This window comes from Phasianus colchicus, chromosome 17, assembly GCF_987193195.1.
Source record: "Phasianus colchicus chromosome 17, bPhaCol1.hap1.1, whole genome shotgun sequence".
Lineage (NCBI taxonomy): Eukaryota > Metazoa > Chordata > Aves > Galliformes > Phasianidae > Phasianus > Phasianus colchicus.
Genome location: NC_143452.1, coordinates 5,122,867 through 5,139,741, shown reverse-complemented (window position 1 = coordinate 5,139,741; position 16,875 = coordinate 5,122,867). Strand labels below are relative to the sequence as shown.

At 53.1% G+C, this 16,875-nt stretch overlaps 2 protein-coding genes across 10 annotated transcripts in view; one reads left to right on the top strand and one right to left on the bottom strand.

Annotated features, from left to right (window-relative positions):
* ZHX3 (zinc fingers and homeoboxes 3) overlaps positions 1–5,825 on the top strand; it is a 36,370-nt gene extending 30,545 nt beyond the window's left edge. For all 8 annotated transcript variants that reach the window (XM_031603150.2, XM_031603149.2, XM_090152238.1 and 5 more), the window contains one exon: positions 696–5,825. In XM_031603150.2, the coding sequence (XP_031459010.2) occupies positions 696–706 (11 nt within the window). In that variant the 3' untranslated portion in view covers positions 707–5,825. The remainder of the gene's footprint in view (positions 1–695) is intronic.
* Positions 5,826–5,982: 157 nt separating this feature from the next.
* Positions 5,983–16,875, bottom strand: part of PLCG1 (phospholipase C gamma 1) — a 29,963-nt gene continuing 19,070 nt past the window's right edge. The window contains exons 13-32 of one of the 2 annotated variants that reach the window (XM_031603147.2): positions 16,543–16,711; positions 15,755–15,877; positions 14,798–14,899; positions 14,419–14,606; positions 14,066–14,266; positions 13,785–13,904; positions 13,186–13,366; positions 12,834–12,911; positions 12,009–12,112; positions 11,694–11,790; positions 11,545–11,617; positions 10,916–11,073; positions 10,387–10,483; positions 9,829–10,053; positions 9,214–9,362; positions 8,029–8,143; positions 7,633–7,794; positions 7,435–7,523; positions 6,849–7,033; positions 5,983–6,473 (exon numbers count right to left, since the gene is read on the bottom strand). In XM_031603147.2, coding sequence (XP_031459007.2) covers positions 6,431–6,473; positions 6,849–7,033; positions 7,435–7,523; positions 7,633–7,794; positions 8,029–8,143; positions 9,214–9,362; positions 9,829–10,053; positions 10,387–10,483; positions 10,916–11,073; positions 11,545–11,617; positions 11,694–11,790; positions 12,009–12,112; positions 12,834–12,911; positions 13,186–13,366; positions 13,785–13,904; positions 14,066–14,266; positions 14,419–14,606; positions 14,798–14,899; positions 15,755–15,877; positions 16,543–16,711 — 2,659 coding nt within the window. In that variant the 3' untranslated portion in view covers positions 5,983–6,430. The remainder of the gene's footprint in view (positions 6,474–6,848; positions 7,034–7,434; positions 7,524–7,632; positions 7,795–8,028; positions 8,144–9,213; positions 9,363–9,828; positions 10,054–10,386; positions 10,484–10,915; positions 11,074–11,544; positions 11,618–11,693; positions 11,791–12,008; positions 12,113–12,833; positions 12,912–13,185; positions 13,367–13,784; positions 13,905–14,065; positions 14,267–14,418; positions 14,607–14,797; positions 14,900–15,754; positions 15,878–16,542; positions 16,712–16,875) is intronic. The other variant, XM_031603148.2, reaches the window with a different exon arrangement.

Here is a 16,875-nt window from a genome sequence, read left to right as displayed (position 1 = left end):
GCTTTAGGGGTAAAACCAGCAGGTGTGCCTTGTCCGTATACTTTCCCCTGGGGGAAAGTGGCCTTTAGGTTTATTATTTCTGAAGTGGTGGATGTTTGAGAAGGAAGGGGTCTGGCTGCTGATTGCCAGTACTGACAGCAACTTCTCCTGTGGCCCTGGGCAGCACACGTGCCCTTGTGTGCCCGCATTCCATGCCTGTGCAGAGCCCCTTCCTGTGCCACTCCTGTTGGCTCACGTGATGTGAGCATCATTATCTGGAGCATGGCAAGGCCTGGGCATTGATAGAGACTGCGAAGAAGGAGGGAACAGGCAGGGCCAGCATGGCATGTATATCTGCTGGCCCTATCCCTTCTCTAGAACTTACTTTTGAAAGATATGTATGGAACAGAGGAGGTTTCCACACCGTGTCCCTGCTGGCACCCTCCAACGTGGCCTTCTGCCATGCAGCAAGGTCCTGTGGCCTGACAAGGCACAGAGGTTCCTTCTGTGCCCTTCTACTGGCAGGACCCAGCCCTGCTCCCAGAAGGATTTTGGGTGCCCATCCCAGCTGGATGCTGGGCTAGCTTTTCTCTGCAGCTATTCCATCAGGGCTCCTGGTTTGCTATCATGAGGTGCACCTGCACCCCCTGTTCCCTGCTGCAGACACCTGCAGCATGCCAGAGCATCTCTGACACCTGTGTTGTGTTTTTTTCTAGAAACAGACTGAACTCAAACCACTTGTCCCAGAGGATCCACTCTCACCTTTGAGAAGTTTTTGGTCTTTAAGAAGTTGATGGGCCAGTCTAATACAGACGTCAGGAGCAGGACACGGTGATAAAGCACTGCCATAAATGAGACCTTTGAGTGCAGCACGAGAGAGAGTGCGAGCGAAACTGGGCACTGAGTGCAGAGCTCTGGCCCAGCCCAGGAGACGGCTGAGGGCTGGCAGAGATGGGGGCTGTGGGCTCAGCTCACGCCCAGGAAATAGGATGCTCTTGTTTGCTTTTCAGTGGACAAACTTTCAGATTTCATATTCATATACCGATGCCTACAGCTGCCTATACAAGCATAACGAATCTCAGACATTGTGTAAACAAGGTCATTGCTTAGATATGGACTATTATGGCACAATACATTTTTTTCATCTGTCCGTTAAGGTGTTTGTTCTCTAAAGGCTGGCATGGCTGCATATAACCTCTCTGCCTTTTTCAGTCCCTAAGCTCTGGCTTTGAAGAGCTCTGCAGGATGCACACGTGTGTGTATGTGTGGGTGCATGTCAGAAAAGGTACCTGAGAAAGAAGCTGCCAGTCTTGCATTGAGGCCAGGTGGGAGCTCAGTGTTCATCCTGAGGGGTGAGGTCAAATTTAGCATTGCATACTCTCCATTAAGCAGCAGCAAACACAGGAGAGGGAGTTCGGTGTTTGTCCCTTGTTGGCCAAAAGCATGTTCCTTTTTGCAGTTGGAGATTGACTGCAGCAGGCTGTTCAATCTCCAAGTCTCCCTTTAATCACTGAGAACTAGCACATCATAATTTTTCCATCCTGACCTGGAATCCTTTTCATTGTTCGGAGAGAACAAGCTGTTCTTCAGAGGACAAATGCAGAGAAGCACAGAGCTGCTGAGAGTGGTTCAGGCCATTGTTGTCTCCAAGGGCTCTGTGAGGCAGCAGCAGTCGGGAAGTTTCCTACTTTCAGCCCTCTGTGACTATGAGTGATCCTCCAGCAGTGGTGCTGATAACTTCAAGTATTTGCTTTTTCCACTTTTTGTTTTTTTCCATCCACAGCAGTTCTGCCTTCATGTGACAGAGCCAAGCATGTTTCTCTGTTAACCTCTCTGCTTCCACACCCTGCTCCTTTTTGACGTGCTCCTGTTGTCTCAGTGGTTGCTGCGTGATGCATTTTTTAATATCCCTCCCTAAGAGAACACAAGGTCTAGAGGAGGACTGAGCTACAGCCCAGCCAAGTGCTGTGTCAGACCATCCTGTCGTAAACTAATCATTCCCAGCTCAAAATTGGTTCCATGTCTTGCCTTCACTTTTGCTCTTGGAAGACAGCTCCAGAGCTCCGCTGCCTTTGAATGGTTAGAAACTTTCCTTAAATTTCTAGTTTGAATTAATTCGTGGCCAGTTCGTTCCTGGTTTGTTTTGGAGCCAACATTGTCCCTTAACTTAAATAGTTTTTGGTGTTTACCCGCTGATGTATTTATGGAGAGTCACAGCTCCTTGTTTTTGCCAAGCTTTTTTTCTGTAGAAGGGTTTTATTTAGTGAGAGCTTTTTAATGTGGGAGACTTTATTGTTGGTGGTAAATGATATTTATTAGAAGGGTGGGTAGCAAGCCTCAGAGGATCAGATCCAGAAATTTACAAAAAAATCTGTTTTAAAAACAAAAAGCTCTTTCAGAACCTCTTCCAAAGATGGTGTCTGATTTCTACCTTTAATTGCTTTTGCTTTTCCAGTTTGTTCTTTGTCCCCTCTTCACGAGGCTGCCCAGTGTTCTGGCAGGGGCTTCTCACGGTACGTGCCTGCCTGCTGGGCACTGAGATGCAGACGTGTTGTTGTAACCCCCTTAGCAGTCACAAATCCTCCCCAGGATGCCATGAGCTAGAGCAGGCTCTCATTCCTCTCTGCGGCAGCACTGCTGCCTGCATGCCTTGGTTGGAGGCACAGCAGCGATGCCACCTCCACCCCACAGTGCCCAGGTGATGGGGGACAGCGGGGTGCTGCCAGAGACAAGGCTGCCAGAATGGAGTGTGAGTGCATGTCCAGTGCTGCCTTCAGAGAACAAATGCAGGTAGGTAATTTACTATTGTCTATGTATGTGCAGGTTTATTTAAGTACACATATATACAGTTCAGATATGCCATTGATTCTTTATTGCGTTAAGAGGTACATTAAAAATGTACACTTCTACTAACTACTCGCTATATAAATATGTTGGAAGTGTAGTTTGCCCATTCAAGGTGGTTTTCTGTGGGATTTTGGTGTGCACTTAAAGGCCTGTGGCTAATTGGAAGAGTGATCCCCGCTCATCTACAGAAATGCTTAAGGATGGTGGTGTGGAGTGGTCCCTTCAAACTGTTTTCCCATGCTCTAGCTGAAACGTTTTGCACTTGGGTTGTTTTTTGGCCAGTTTTCCAGCAAAATGAGAAGCCTTGCAAGCTAGAAGGAGAATTTCCCGGTGTACACAGAAAAACAGCCTTGAGGGTTGGAAGCTGCTGAGAGTTCTGAGCTTTGTCTGCATGCATTCATAGAAGCACAGCAGGAGTTTTCTTTCTTTTGGGGCAGAGGAATTCTAAGAAGTGGTTCCATGCAGGCTCCCCCCATCCACAGGGCTGAGCTGTGCAGGGCGGGGAGATGTAAGGACAAAAACCAACATAAAAAGTAACTGAGTTTGCTTTCTGACTCCCACACATTGCTTGTTAGCTGCATTTTTAGTTGACTTGAAATCTCCGTGGAAGTATAAGCTGAAGGTGAGAGGGTTTAGCTCTGTGGTCCTCTGTTTCCCCTATCACATCAGTTGTGAAGCTAAAGAGAAGCAGGTGTCATCTCCAAACAGAGGTTAGGGGCAGGGCATTAGAAATTGTGTGTTTGCATCTGGAACTTAAATAGAGGAGGTGGCTCAGCAGTCCCAGAACAGCTGTCCTGGTGGTGAGGGCAGGTGTCAGTGCAGTCCTGCTCTTAGCGTGAATATTTATCATCATTGAATCAAAGATGATGTCTTGACTTGAAAGGAGGCATGTAGGATAGAGGTCATGTAGCCAGCATCAGTAGGGAATGGAAATTACTTTCTTCACCTCCATCAGCTGTGTGTGAGCTTGGGCTCAGTAAGCACAGCAGTGAGCATCCTTTGTAATCCATGTGAATCTTGTTACTTCTGTCTCTGAAGCTGCTTAGGTTCAGGTTGCAATCCAATTGCTTCATAATCTGAGACCCTGATCTGTGCTGTGCCTGACTTGCTCACTTACAGGGCTCTCCCAGTGCAAGATTCATCCATATCAGCAGCCAAGCTGTTTCATGTCTACATTTGCTTTGTGCTCTACGTGGGTTGCTAATTCTTCTGCTCCCTAGCTAGCATCCTGGAGATCATTCCTTTTTTAAAATTCTTATTTTTTTGAAACAGAACACTAAACCATGATCTACAGGCTCCTGTTTCCATCTGCCTGCAAGCTGAGCACTGCTGCCCATCAGGCTCACAGCCCTGGCAGGAGTTGACACAGCCACATGTCCTGCAGCAGTCACTGTCAGCACGCAGAGCTCCAGTGCAGGTATTTAAGGTGGCCGTGTCCCCTCCTGCCAGGGTTCCTCCTGGGCACTGCTGGCAGCTGGGATCTGAATCCCCCCCCAGCTCAGTGCAGAGCTGCACCCTGGCCAAGCAGTGCTCATGCAGAGAAGCCGCAGGGTATCTGCTTGGCTGATGTTTGCTAGGCTGGTTTTGCATTCCGTGTTTGGGCCACTTATTGTTTATTTTTTAATGAAAAGTAATGATTTTTGGTCATGGGGGAAGTTTTGCGCTCTTCCTTCCCTGCAGTCCCTCTCTCAGAGCCAGTTCAGAGATGTGACCAGAAGATGTTTGGAAGCCGCTGGGATCACTGGGAATCAGAAGGGAAGGATGACTTCAGCACTTAGGCACAGATTGGAACGTTAATTTCTTTCTCCTGCTTCCAGATAACCGTGGCTTCACTTTTCAAATCCGTCTGATTCAGCTCACTGCATAAGCTCCATTTTAATTTCTCAGTTGATCTCAAAACCAGCAGGGAAAGATTAGGCAATGGGGATGGCCTTGCAAGCTGTACTTTCATTTTTTTTTTGTTGCAAGTTTAGTTTGTGCTGTGTCTCCTGCTGGCTGTGGTGCGTGCCAAGAATGCTGCACTGGCATCACAAGCCATTAGAGCAGAGCAAGTGAGCGCAGTTACTGAAGCAGCAGTGGTTTTCCCTTTCTTTTTTTCTCATTGCCTATTTCAGCAGAGCACTCTGCTGGCTGCCCTTGGCCAGATGTGGATGGTGCAACCGAAGCCATGGATGGAGGGCAGGTCAGGAGGGCTCCTGCTCACTGGTGCTAGTGAAGGTTGGGCTTAGGAATCCGTGGCATAGAAAACTTCTTGCTAAAAATTGCACTTTCTGTCTGCCCCATCTGGCTGGCGGTGTTCATGGGTACGTGGCTGTGATTCCCCTTGCACATACTAACATTGCACTAAAGAGAGACTTTGGGAACAGCGTGTTGATCACTTTGTTTCTCAGCAGACCACAAAGTCAGCCTAATGGGGTCTCTTTTTTTTTTTTTTAATTTTAATTATTATTATTTAGAAATCATGCTGGTGCTGAATGACCTGGATTTTTTTTTTTTGCTTGGATTTATCCAAAGGAAAATGTAATTGTAGCTGCACTGGGACCTTTCATAAGGGTGGCCGTGCGGCTGGGGGCAGAGCAGAGGCTCTGCTGTGTCTTTGTACCAGGGGGTTCCAGTGGGTTCTTACTATTTTTAAGACCACGATTTTAGATGGTCACCTTGGCAGCCAGGTGAGACAGGAAATAGTTTTTACTTTTCGTAAAGGTTTTAAAGAGAAAACAAAGACAAAAAAAAACAAAAGTGAAGCTGCCTGTGACTGTGGGCTGTGGCGATGACTTGGGCTGGGGTAGCTTGCACTGCTATGGACTTTACTGCTCTCGTTCTGAGGGCACGAACTCCCTGTAGCAACAATGCCACTTCTGAGAAGTGAACGGCAAGTTTCCCTTCCTTTTGTATATGTGAACGTGAGGGTGGGAGAGGGAAAGAGCTTGCTTGTACAGTTTGTTGAAATGAAACCAGACATTTTTGATTGTTCCTAAATAAAGAGCGTAAAATACGAACGAGAGTCGGCTGGTGATTGAGAGGCTGCATCCCCACCATCCCTCCCCCCATTGCAGCCATACAACCTCCAGTTCTCACCCCAGCTGTAACCCTGGGGCTGCTCCTGCTCGCTCCTTCCAGCAGGGAGGAAGGCAAGGGCAGCAAAACGAGACGGGATGCACGTAATACTGACACATTTATTGGATTTTAAGCTAGTGGCCATGGAGCTGTGGGGCCGCTGCTGCCCTGGAAGCAGAGTACAGCCCTGTGCACACTGAGACAGTGGGTGGAGGGCTGGCGGTGCAGTGGTTGGTGTCGTTTGCCCAGTTCCTTGTGATTACAGTTTTGTCTCTCACCCTGGCAGGCTGTGCACATCCATCCACTTCATTAAGGGCTTGGCGGTGAAGGTGGGTGGGTGTTTGGGTGGTTTTTTGGTTGTTTATATATTTTATTTTTCCAATTTTTTTTTTTTTTTTTTTTTTTTTTTAGTTCTCCACTCGAACACACTTCAGCAGAGAAACTGGAAAAGCTGCCTGAAAGTAGGCCATAGCAGTGCCGTTTCCATAGAAACCAGTTCGCAGCGTGCCGTGAGACTCACAGGCACGGGAGGTGCTTCCCGCCGGCCCTACAGCCGGTTGTCCCCGTTGACCCTGGTCCTTCGCAGCGCCCTGTGGGGACACAGAGGGGACACAGTGCTTCCAGGTCCTGTGCTGCACCCCCATTCCAGTTCTCTGTGTGCCCCACACTGAGCTCCCACCGCTCTGAGATTTCTATTTCCAGCTCCCATGCCTGAGCAGCACAGGAGCACAAGGGGATGGAGCAGCTCACAGCTCCCCCCATGCATCTCCCCCACTCTGCGTCTCATCACCCCCAGCCCGACCCATTGGCAGTGAACCCCTCAAGCCTTGCCCTCACTTCCCAGATTAATTTGGGGTTTCCAGAAAGCAGACATGGCTGCAGCTCAGCTCTAGCACGAGGCTGCGTTTCACAGCCTGCCCCCCAAGGACCCCAATGCTCAGGGTCTCCCCTGGCTGCTGGCCCACCTTCGCTCCCGGCTCTCGAAGTGCTCAGCCAGCTGCTCCTGTGACACTCGGAAGTCTTCAAAGGGCTGCTGGTACCGCACCTCGAAGGAGCCCTCCCTGGCTCTGCTGGCCAGCAGCTGGCTGGTCATGTCCCCGCCTCGCTCCCGCAGCACCGAGCCACCGAAGAGGCTGATGTCACCATTTTCCTGCTCGGGTCAGAGCACAGGGCAGTGAAGGGGGTGGGATGGTGCAGAACTATAGGCAGGGCTGCCCCGAGCCCCCGAGAGATAACCTATGGTGTCCCAGGCTTCCAGGTCATAGGTTGGAAAACACCCTTGTGCTCACTGAGTCCAACCACCAACTGGCCCGCCCTGCCACATCTCCTACTGCCACAACTGCACCCCCTGAACTACCTGCAGAGACACACCACCACCCAGGGCAACCCATTCCATTGCATGATTTTAGCTTTTTTTTTTTTTTTTTTTTTTTTTTGATTTCTTCACCTGTCTGCAAGAGCCCTTCTGCATGGCCCTGGGGACTGGATGGGAGCAGAAGCCAGGACAGCACAGCTGCCTGCTGCAGGATGGCTGCAGTAACACCCTCTCACCTTGCTGGGGAAGATGTCGATCTTGACAAGCAGGGAAGCCAGCTCCAGATTCTCACTGTAGTTGTTCTTCAGGGGTACGGCTCGGAACCCTGCGGCACACACAGCCCCACACGATTTGCAGCACAGCTCCTTGACTGCCCCATGCTCAGCAAACGGCTGAGCACCGATACGACGCACACGGCAGCCCTGAGCCCTTACCAGTCTTCAAGCCTTTCACCAGGAAAGTTGCCTGGGCCAGGAAGTTCTCATCGCTGAACATGTCCTCCTCATACACCACAAAACGGAGGAAGGCGAACTCGGGGTTGCTGACCTGGAAGTGGAACTGCTTCGGGCTCCAGAGGGGGTTCAGGCCATTGTCCGCTGTGCACAGAATGCTGCAGTGAGAGGGCAGCCCCAGCACAGCTTTGCTTCTTCCACCTTAAAGGTGGGGGGACAGAACCTGCAGCCCCATCTCCTCCCTTGGTGTGGGGGTGTCTGAGCATCACCCTCAGTCCCCCCCACTGCTGCCAAGCCCCTGCTAGCACTTCAGCCAGCAGAAGGGCTGCATCTGGGGGGAAACCAACCCACCCACACCACCTCTCCTTCCACACTCACCCACAATCTCTGTTTTCTGCTTTGCGTTGTCGTACTCTGCCCCAGAAACCTCCACCTCCACAAAGGGACAAACGATTCCTCTGCCGTTTTTGGGGAGGTGCCTGGCCCCCAGGACCTGGGGAACAGAGACCGAGTGAAGGCTGGGAGCCAAAGAAAAGACTTGTTTGTATACACAGAACATTGCTGTCTGGATAATTCCCCTGCCTGAGCTGCACTAAGTGGAGAGAGATGCAGACACCTGGAGGGATGCTACTCCCAGATGTGGAACTGCCACGTGTCACCAGTCTGCAGTTTACCCTGAAGCCAGCAGCAAGGCAGCTCAGCTGCCTGCAGTCCTACTGCACAACCTGGCTGTGACGATAGCATCACTCCCACAAGTTGGACTCAGACCATAGCTGGACCTTGGCACTGGACACCCATGGCTTCATCAGAACTTCTTGCTCCCATCGCTTTGGCTGGAGGAAGCTGTTCCTCCCCTCTGCCCACAGCAGTGGGTGCTCAACACAAAGGACAACCTGCTTTCTCACAGCACTGCTCCCTGCTCCTCCTGCCAAGGGCCATATGTCACTGGAGCAGGGGAAGGAGGCACTGCCAGCACTGCATCACATGCTTTGAGTCATGCTGTGCTCCAGGCAGCTTCTCCATCCATGAAAGCTGGCTTTGGTGGGGACACCAGGCAGCTGAGCTCATCTCTTCAAGGAGATGGCTGTAGCATGGGGTCCCCTGATGCCTGGAGGCTGCAGCTCCACTCCAAGATGTGGGAAGAGTTTGAGGGGCAGTGCTTTGGTAAATGAAAGTCACAAAGAAATGGTGCTGGGGATTTTTAGGGAGTTATGAAATGGATGGTGCCAATGCTGTGCCCTCCCCAAGCAGGGCAGTGGCTCTCTTGGGTGCCCCAGCCTTGGCCAACATCTGCAGTCCAACCCTGTATGAGTAGGAACGGGGTTGAAAAGCCCTCCCCGAGGGGGTTGAGCCCACAGCAAGGCAGCCACCTTGAGACCTTACTAGCACAGGGGACTAGGCACGGCTGTGGCACTGCCCTGGCAGCAATGTGGCACAGCACAGCGCATGATTGCCACCTGCTGGCACCAGCACCCTGGGCACAGAGGTAGTGGGGTGCAGTGCAGCTCCCCACAGGGCTCAGGGTGTCCTGCTGCAGAGCAGCAGCCACAGGCTGGCACTCACCTCGATGGAGATGGAGAGCGGCTCGACGCCCCGCAGCGTGCTCTTGTCAAAGGGGTCAAAGATGTCGTCCCGCATGTTGGCTGGCTGCAGAACGTACCCACACTGCCCGCTGGACAGGAACAAGGCCTGGTTCATCTGCATGGGCTTGTCTGGGGAGCACAGGGAGGGAGGAGGTGGGTGCAGGAGGTCATAGGATCACAGAATGCCTCGAGCTGGCAGGGACTTCAATGATCACCTTGGTCCTAAGCCCTTTCCACTTGTGTTCTTTGTGCCTTGCATGAGGCTCAAGCCCCCAGAACCCCTGTGCCACACAGCCTTGCTCAGCCCATGCACACATCACACGCATTCTGCCCAGGGGATGTGTGATCCACGAGTCATCCCCTTTTCCCCCTCCCTCTCCTTTCAGCTTATCAAACCAACCTGCGAGACACCTTAATGCACAAAAGCAATGGGAAACCCAGCAGAAATAAATATAATGGTCATTTTTTCTGGTGAGTTTACGAGCGGACTCCCAACGCGGCCCAGCACACAGAGTGGGGGCTGCAGGACCCTCCTCGCCTGTGCATTTGCCACAGGGTGCACGTGAGGACCCCCTCCCCTGCCTGCTGCTCTCACCAGGAGTCTGGAAGTTGAGGGCCACCAGCTGGCTGCCGCAGATCCACATGGGCAGGGGGTCGTAGTTGGAGGAGTCGAGGCGCTGGCCCTTGGGGTAGATACGGGAGAGCTGCAGGCGGTTGTACTGCAGGAACTTCTTGCCTTTGATCTTGTTGACGTACTTCTCTGCCTTGGTCTCAGGGAAGGAGGACATGTCTCGGTAACAGGCCCTCTCTGTGCCGATCTCTGGGAGGAGACAGAGCACACGTAAGCCAGGAGCAGTGATGGAAAGCAGCCACTACGGAGCGATCCAGCCCCTGGACACGAGCACATTCCTGTTCCAGGCACCTCCACCAAGCCCGTCCCAGTGCTGGCTCAGACACTACCAGGCACATGTAACCCCTCTTCTGCCCTTAAAAGCATTTGATGGGCGACAAACACAGGAGGCTCCCTGCCCCCCTCCCTGGGGCTGCTTCAGATGGTGCCACATCTCAGCAGCAGTGCAATGGAACCTTCACAGCAGGGTCTGTACCACCACAGTGGCTGCCTGTGCTGACCATGGGCCCAGCAGGTGCTCACTCTCTTCATCGAAGGGCACGGGTCGGCAATAGACCACTAGCTCTGAAAGCTCCAAGGCGATCTTCTTCCTTCTCTCCATCATCTTCCCTTCAGAGAGCTGCCAGGAGGAGAACAGAAAGGTCTCGTAGCATCACAGAATCATAAAGGTTGGAAAAGACCTATGAGATCACCAAGTCCAACCCCAACCCACCCCACCATGCCCACTGACCACGTCCCTCAGTACCACATCCCCACCGTTCTGGAATACCTCCAGGAATACTGACCCCACCATCTCCATGGGCAGCTGTGCCACTGAATCAACACTCTATCAGAGAAAAAAATTTTGCTAATATCCAACCTGGCACAATTTAAGACCGTTACCTCCTGTCAGGGGAGCAATGTGGGCCAACCCAGCTCACCAGCCACGGTCAGCTCTGTGCACGGAGGTGCTGGCAGCCACTTCACTGCTATCCCCACCAACCAAATCTCTCTTTGTGCAACCTGGGAATCCTTGAACTTGGCTCCACTGCCAAGGGCTCTCCAGACTCACCCGAGCATCAGCCGTCTGGGCCGCCTCCCGGATCTTCTTCACCCAGTCCAGCAAGTCCTCATGTGTATCAGCTGCCACATCAAGGGACAAGCGTGACATGGAGGCCATGCTAATGGAGAAGACGAACAGGCGGTTGTTCTTTCCCTCAGGGCGGATGGCTGCGTGGGAGAGGGAACAGAATAAGGGTCATGAGCAGAATGGTCACACCACAGTGGGAGGGGACAGGCACTGAGGGACCCTCATGACCAGCCCAAGTCTGGGAACTAAGAAGAGAAGCTCCTCTTTCTGCCCTGGCATATACAATGCCTTCAGGGCTTGTGGGATCAGAGAGACATGGCAGAGCAGGTTCAGAGTGCGATGGAACAGCTCCTCAGCACAGCACAGAGGGCTGCCCCCTGCCACCAAATGTTTGGGCTCCAGGGAGATGCCCAACACCCAGCATCTGTGCCCACCAAGCATGCACAGTGGCCATGTGCTCAGGCACAGGGTGCCCGGAGGCTGAAGCCCTGCAGCCTTCTAAATCCCTCTAATGGAGCAAAGCATCTCCTCCACCCCTTCCTTGGGGCTGGATCAGATGATCTCCACAGGTCCCCTCCAATCCCTATGATGCTGTGGTTCCCAGTGCTCACCAATCTGGCAGGACGGCACATCCAGGACACCTCCCAGCAGGTCTCCCAGGGGGCTGTTCTCATCCAGCTGCTGCTGGGAGCAAAGCACAGCACTGTAACACCAGGCACTGCGTGCACACACTGCTCCCCACTGCCTGTCCCCAGCTCACCTCCCGCTCTGGCTCCAGGCTGCTGGGGCTGCTGATCTCCTCCACGTAGTTGGAAGGGAACCACAGCTGCTTCTTGCCACCATAATCTCCCCTCCACCTGGGGGAGAGGGGAGACACATCAGCACCCACTGGGGGACCCCAGGTCACGCTGACTCAGCATCCCAGGTGAAAGGCAGATGCTGTGCCACCCACAGGGTTCAAGAGATTTGGGGCTGTGCATCTTGTGGGCAATGCCCACCCCAAAGGGGACACACAAGGTGACACCGTGCTTTGATTGCATTCTCTAGGGAAAAAGGAGGGTCAGATCTGACTCACCAGCCTCCTTCCTGCTTCTCCACATTCTGGATGATGGCATTTTTGGTGAAGGTGAGCTCATCCTCCCGCTGCGCCTTGTAGTCAAACAGAGCTTTGACTGCACACTGTATTGAGGAGAGGGGAGTTCAGTGAGGCTGGACATGAGACAGGGACAAGGAGGTCACCTTGCACACCATGAGGGTATGATGTGCCAAATAACAAAGCTTTTGAGAAGTGGAGGCATTTGCTGAATGCTCAGGCCCTGGGGATGCTGAACCCTACAGGGGATTGGGAGCTGGGGCTGGGTTAAGTTCTGCAGGTTGGCTTGGATCAATAGAGTGAAATTCAGAGCTGGAGGGTGAAGTGTCCCTCCTTGAGCCACTGAAGGTGAAGGCTGCAGTGCCATGAAGGTGTCAGAAAGAAATTGCTGCACAGTGAATTTCTTCAGGAAGCCTGCAGAAAGGGCAGGCACAGTGCCACCTAGCCTGGCATGGAAAAGCATGTGGAAGAACTCTGATTCATCAATCATTTAATTTTTAACCAAATAACAAACCCAGACTGGTCCAGATACTCAGCCTAGTATGGCTGAGCTGGAGAGAAACCCATACTTCATCTTCCACAGAGTTCTCAGTAAGAACATTTGTTTGGAGATGAAACTCAGCAGCTTTGAGAGAAGAGCAGATGTCAGAAGGCGGCATTGGGTCTTATCTACCCTAAAGAAGGTCCTCCCTCATCCTCACTGACCCCTGCAGAGCCCAGGAGATGGGGTGGGGGATGAAGAGGATGGGGAGGGGCTGCGGGGAGCAGCGAGCCCTGCAGCTTGCAGCATGATGCAGTGGGACATACCTTGAAGGTTGGCATGGGGTTGGCCTCCACATAGAAGCCAGGATGGCGTCCCTCGTAGAGCGCTCCATAATCTGGCTCCTGCAAAAGCAAAGGGCCAGCAATGAGAGCTGCAGCTTAGCAGGACAACAGGGCCCTGCCTTGGGGGAGAGAGGGAAAACACCCCAGGGAGAGCACATCGCACTGCCGTGATACTGTACGGAGCAAACATGCATTGGCCACACTTCCTGGAGCCTGGCTCAAGCAACAGTGGGGCAATAGGAGATGGGTACACAATGCTGCTCAAGGCATCAGCTCACAAGCCACCCATCCAGCACCCCTTGGCTTAGCCCTGCTGAAAGCTGCCCACACTCACCGCTGTCCCTATCTTCTCCAGCGTCTCCTCGTTGATGGGGTACCTCAGCTTCATCTTGCGGTACAGCGGGTGCTTCTCATAGTAGCTGATTAAGTCCACCAGGCTCTCGAATTCAGAGTTGCCCAGCAGCACGGTCTGGCCCTCCTGCTGCACACGGCAGTGCTTGATCTTCCCTTCCGCCCTGGCATGTGGGGAGGGAAAGGGGCTACTTGGCATGTGGCTGAGGGTCTGACCCAAAATAAAGGCACCCAGGCTGGCTGCTGCCATCTCCCAGTGCAGGTGTGTCAGCACAGGGGTGTATCTGCATGCTGTGAACCACTGGCACTGGAGCAGGGATGCCCCACAGCGTGCAGGGCAACGTGGACATGCACCAGGTGCCCTTTTCCTTGCAGAAACAGGGATTTTGGTCAGGGAGAGAGGTAGAAGATGGCACAGCCAAGGAGCAGCAGGGCCCTGGAAGGGCCACATAAAGATAAACGCTCCAGCAGCAATGTGCCAGGACCCCCAAGTCACAGCACCTCTCAGCCCCACCGCACTGCTCCTTCCTCCCCAGTATCCCCTCCCCTGAGCCTGTCCCACTGTGCTCCCTTGGGACGCACCTGAAGGAGATGGCATAGGAGCTGGGCTCACTCCTCTTGCGCACCAGGAAGGCTCCGTCCCGTGGCACCCGCATCAGCATGTGCTCAGCTTGGGCACGAGTGAGGTTGGCGTGGTACCACCTTTTGGGAGACACACAGATGGATGTGATTCTCCATGCAGCCACTGCAGCTCACACCTGACCCAGTGGGGACCACCACACCCCAGAAGAGACTGCAGAGAACTGGGAGGGCTTCCTATGGGGTACCACTGCCATGACACAACTCATCACGGCCACACTCACTCTTTGCTCTCATGGGCGTTGGTCTGAGGCACCGGCTCTGTCAGCCTCATCTCGAACTCATTGCACCTCAGCGGCACCTCCTGGTAGTGGGTGATGAGGTCGTAGAGGCTGTCAAACACCAGGTTGTCTGTCAGGAAGAACTTGGGGCTGCCGGCGTCCTGCCGTGAGTGGATGCGGCAGTGCTGCACCTTCCCATTGCGCCTGTGGGATGCGATAAAGGGGGGCTGTCTGTGGGGAGATGGCACCTCCCAGCACAGCGCAGGGAGATGCAGTGCTCTGCCCCACTGCAGACCCGCCGCACAATGCTGCACAGGTGCGGTGCTGCAAGGAGCAGCGGCAGGCAGGGCCCTCACCAGAAGGACAGGGTGTAGTCCCCAACAAAGGTCTCGCTCTCCCTGACGAGGAAGGAGCCATCGGGGGCCCCCGTCTCGATGCAGTACTCTGTCAGCAGCCGCTCAGCGATGTGCCGCCCGTCGCGCCCTGCTCCCAGCTTGCCGTGGAACCACTTCTCTGTAGAATGCAGCTCAGTGCTGTTGCTCACCTAGGAGGGGATGGGCACGGGTTGGGGTCACTGCGGGAGGTACTGAGGATGCTCAGGGAGCTTCCACCAGGACCTTCTGAAGCTCCTCCCACAGCATCTCCCACCAAAGCTGGCAAGAGAGGTGCTCAGCCCTTGGGCAGTGAGGTGCTGTCTTGAGGGAACAGTTTACCATTGCACAAGGCAGCCCTCACCTCCTTCTGCTCCTCCTCATCCTCATTTCCCTGGTCACTGGTTGTCTCCCCCGAGTAATAGATCTTGCTGCTGGTCAGGACAAAGTAATGCGGGTTCCACTCCTGCAAGGAAACAAATGCCAGGTGAGGGCCCCAAGGCAGAACCTATCACTGGGACCTTCTCTCCCCGATGAGCACAAGCAGTGAGGGATGATCTGTTTGTACAGGAGAGGCAACAGCAGCACTGATTTCAGTGGGAGTTTTCATGGCACCTCCATGATCCAAAGCGTGGATTCACCTGTGGCACCAACAAACCTGCACATGATAGATCTGACACATAAACTGACTGCACATCATGCTGAAAGACACACCAGTACAAATTAAGAGATGAATGAATGAAGAGCAAAGCAATGCAAAAAGAAAATGATTGGCATGGATTTGGCAGAGGAGTTATCAGAGATGAGCTATCAGAGATACAGCCACGTGGCCACTGCACTTTGTGATTTTCCAAAATCCTGATCCTTTTGTGTGGGTTTTTGATGAGATCCTCATCAAGGCAAAGCAGCTGAAGAAGCAGACTATGGACAAGGAAGGACACGTGCTAGGTGTGCTGCAAAGCAGGATGAGAGCATGCTGAGCTGCAGTAAGTGGTCACACATTGACAGGAGGCAGCCAGGCCTGGAAACTGAGTCTGGCCCCAGAACTTAATGCAGGAACAGCTAGCAGTTACTGCAGGGACTAAGAGCAGTGCAGCAGCTGCAGCACAGCAGCTCCCTCTAGCTCAGCTTTCTGTCTCTAGCAAGGCCCAGCAGGAGATGCCTAGAGCAGAGCACAGGAGACAGCCAGCACAAAGAGCCCCGGTGCTCAACTGCCCCAGCAGCAGGACAGCCACGGGCTCCTTGCAGTGTTTGCATGGCACGGAGGCATTTGCAGAACCAGGGTTAATGCATGGGACAAGGTGATGACAGCAGCACCTACGTGATTGATGGGGTCTTCCAGGTAGAGGATCCCGTTTTTGATGGAGTTGCTGATGTCGTTCTCTGAATACATAACAGAAGTGGGCAGCTCCTCGTAAGCACTGCCCTCTGCCAGTTTCTTGTGCTGTGGGACAGGAGAGTGGGTCAGGCTCCCTGAGAAGAGCAGGCACCCAACAACAGCACGGATTTCATGCTAAAAAGCCTTAAACCTCCAGGTCTGCTGCAGAGAGTTCCTCCCACCTGCAGGGACCAAGGCACGACCCATGCCACTGAGCTGATCATCAGATGGCACTGAATTCCCACCACCCTTCCTTCCCAGAGGAGACTTATGCAGCAGAAATTCCAGCATCCTCCCAAGAAAGGCAGCATCCAGCTACTAAGCAAATTGCCCAGCAGCTCCTCTGAAGCAAGAGAAGCCCTCCCCTTGCCTCCAGCAGCAGGTCTGCTCTTCCACCCCTCACACCATTGGCCAAACAGAAGGCATTCTCTTGTGGCTGGGATGGGGCTGTGGTAACCCCACACTGAGGAATTCAGATAGTGAAGAGGAGGTAAGCAATCAGTGTGAGGAGAATGGGGCTACTGATGAGACCTGGAGCCAAACTGCCCCAAAGCTTTGAGGAATTCCTATCTGCATTCACATCCAGCCCTTTTCCTCAAGGTAAAATTAACCAGGGACATCAACACAGCCACAGCAAACTCCTTCCAAAAGCAAGCAGTTCCCCAGGGTCCCTAATCCCAACATGCTCCCATTCTCTCCCTTTAGCAGTCCTGCTAGGGAAGGGAGCTCACCTTGATGAGAATCTTCCTCTTGAGTTGGTTTGGAGAGGGAAGCCCATCAGCAGAAATATCTACAGGTTTGGTCAAGAGCATGTCCCCAAAGACCTTCTTGAAATTCTGAGCCATGTTCCTCTGCTGAGCAATGCTGCAGTGGTCCTCAATGGACAGAATGACGGGGAAACTGTGGGGAGGAAAGAGCTGTCAGAACCAGAGTGTTGTTTGGAAGGGGAACCCCATTCAAAACCTGGCTTCTGAGAGCAGTCTGTCCCAGCACCCATCTGTGCTGCAGCTGTACAGTCTCAAGCCTCCAGTGGAACCATTCTACAAGCGGTGTCCCCACCACTG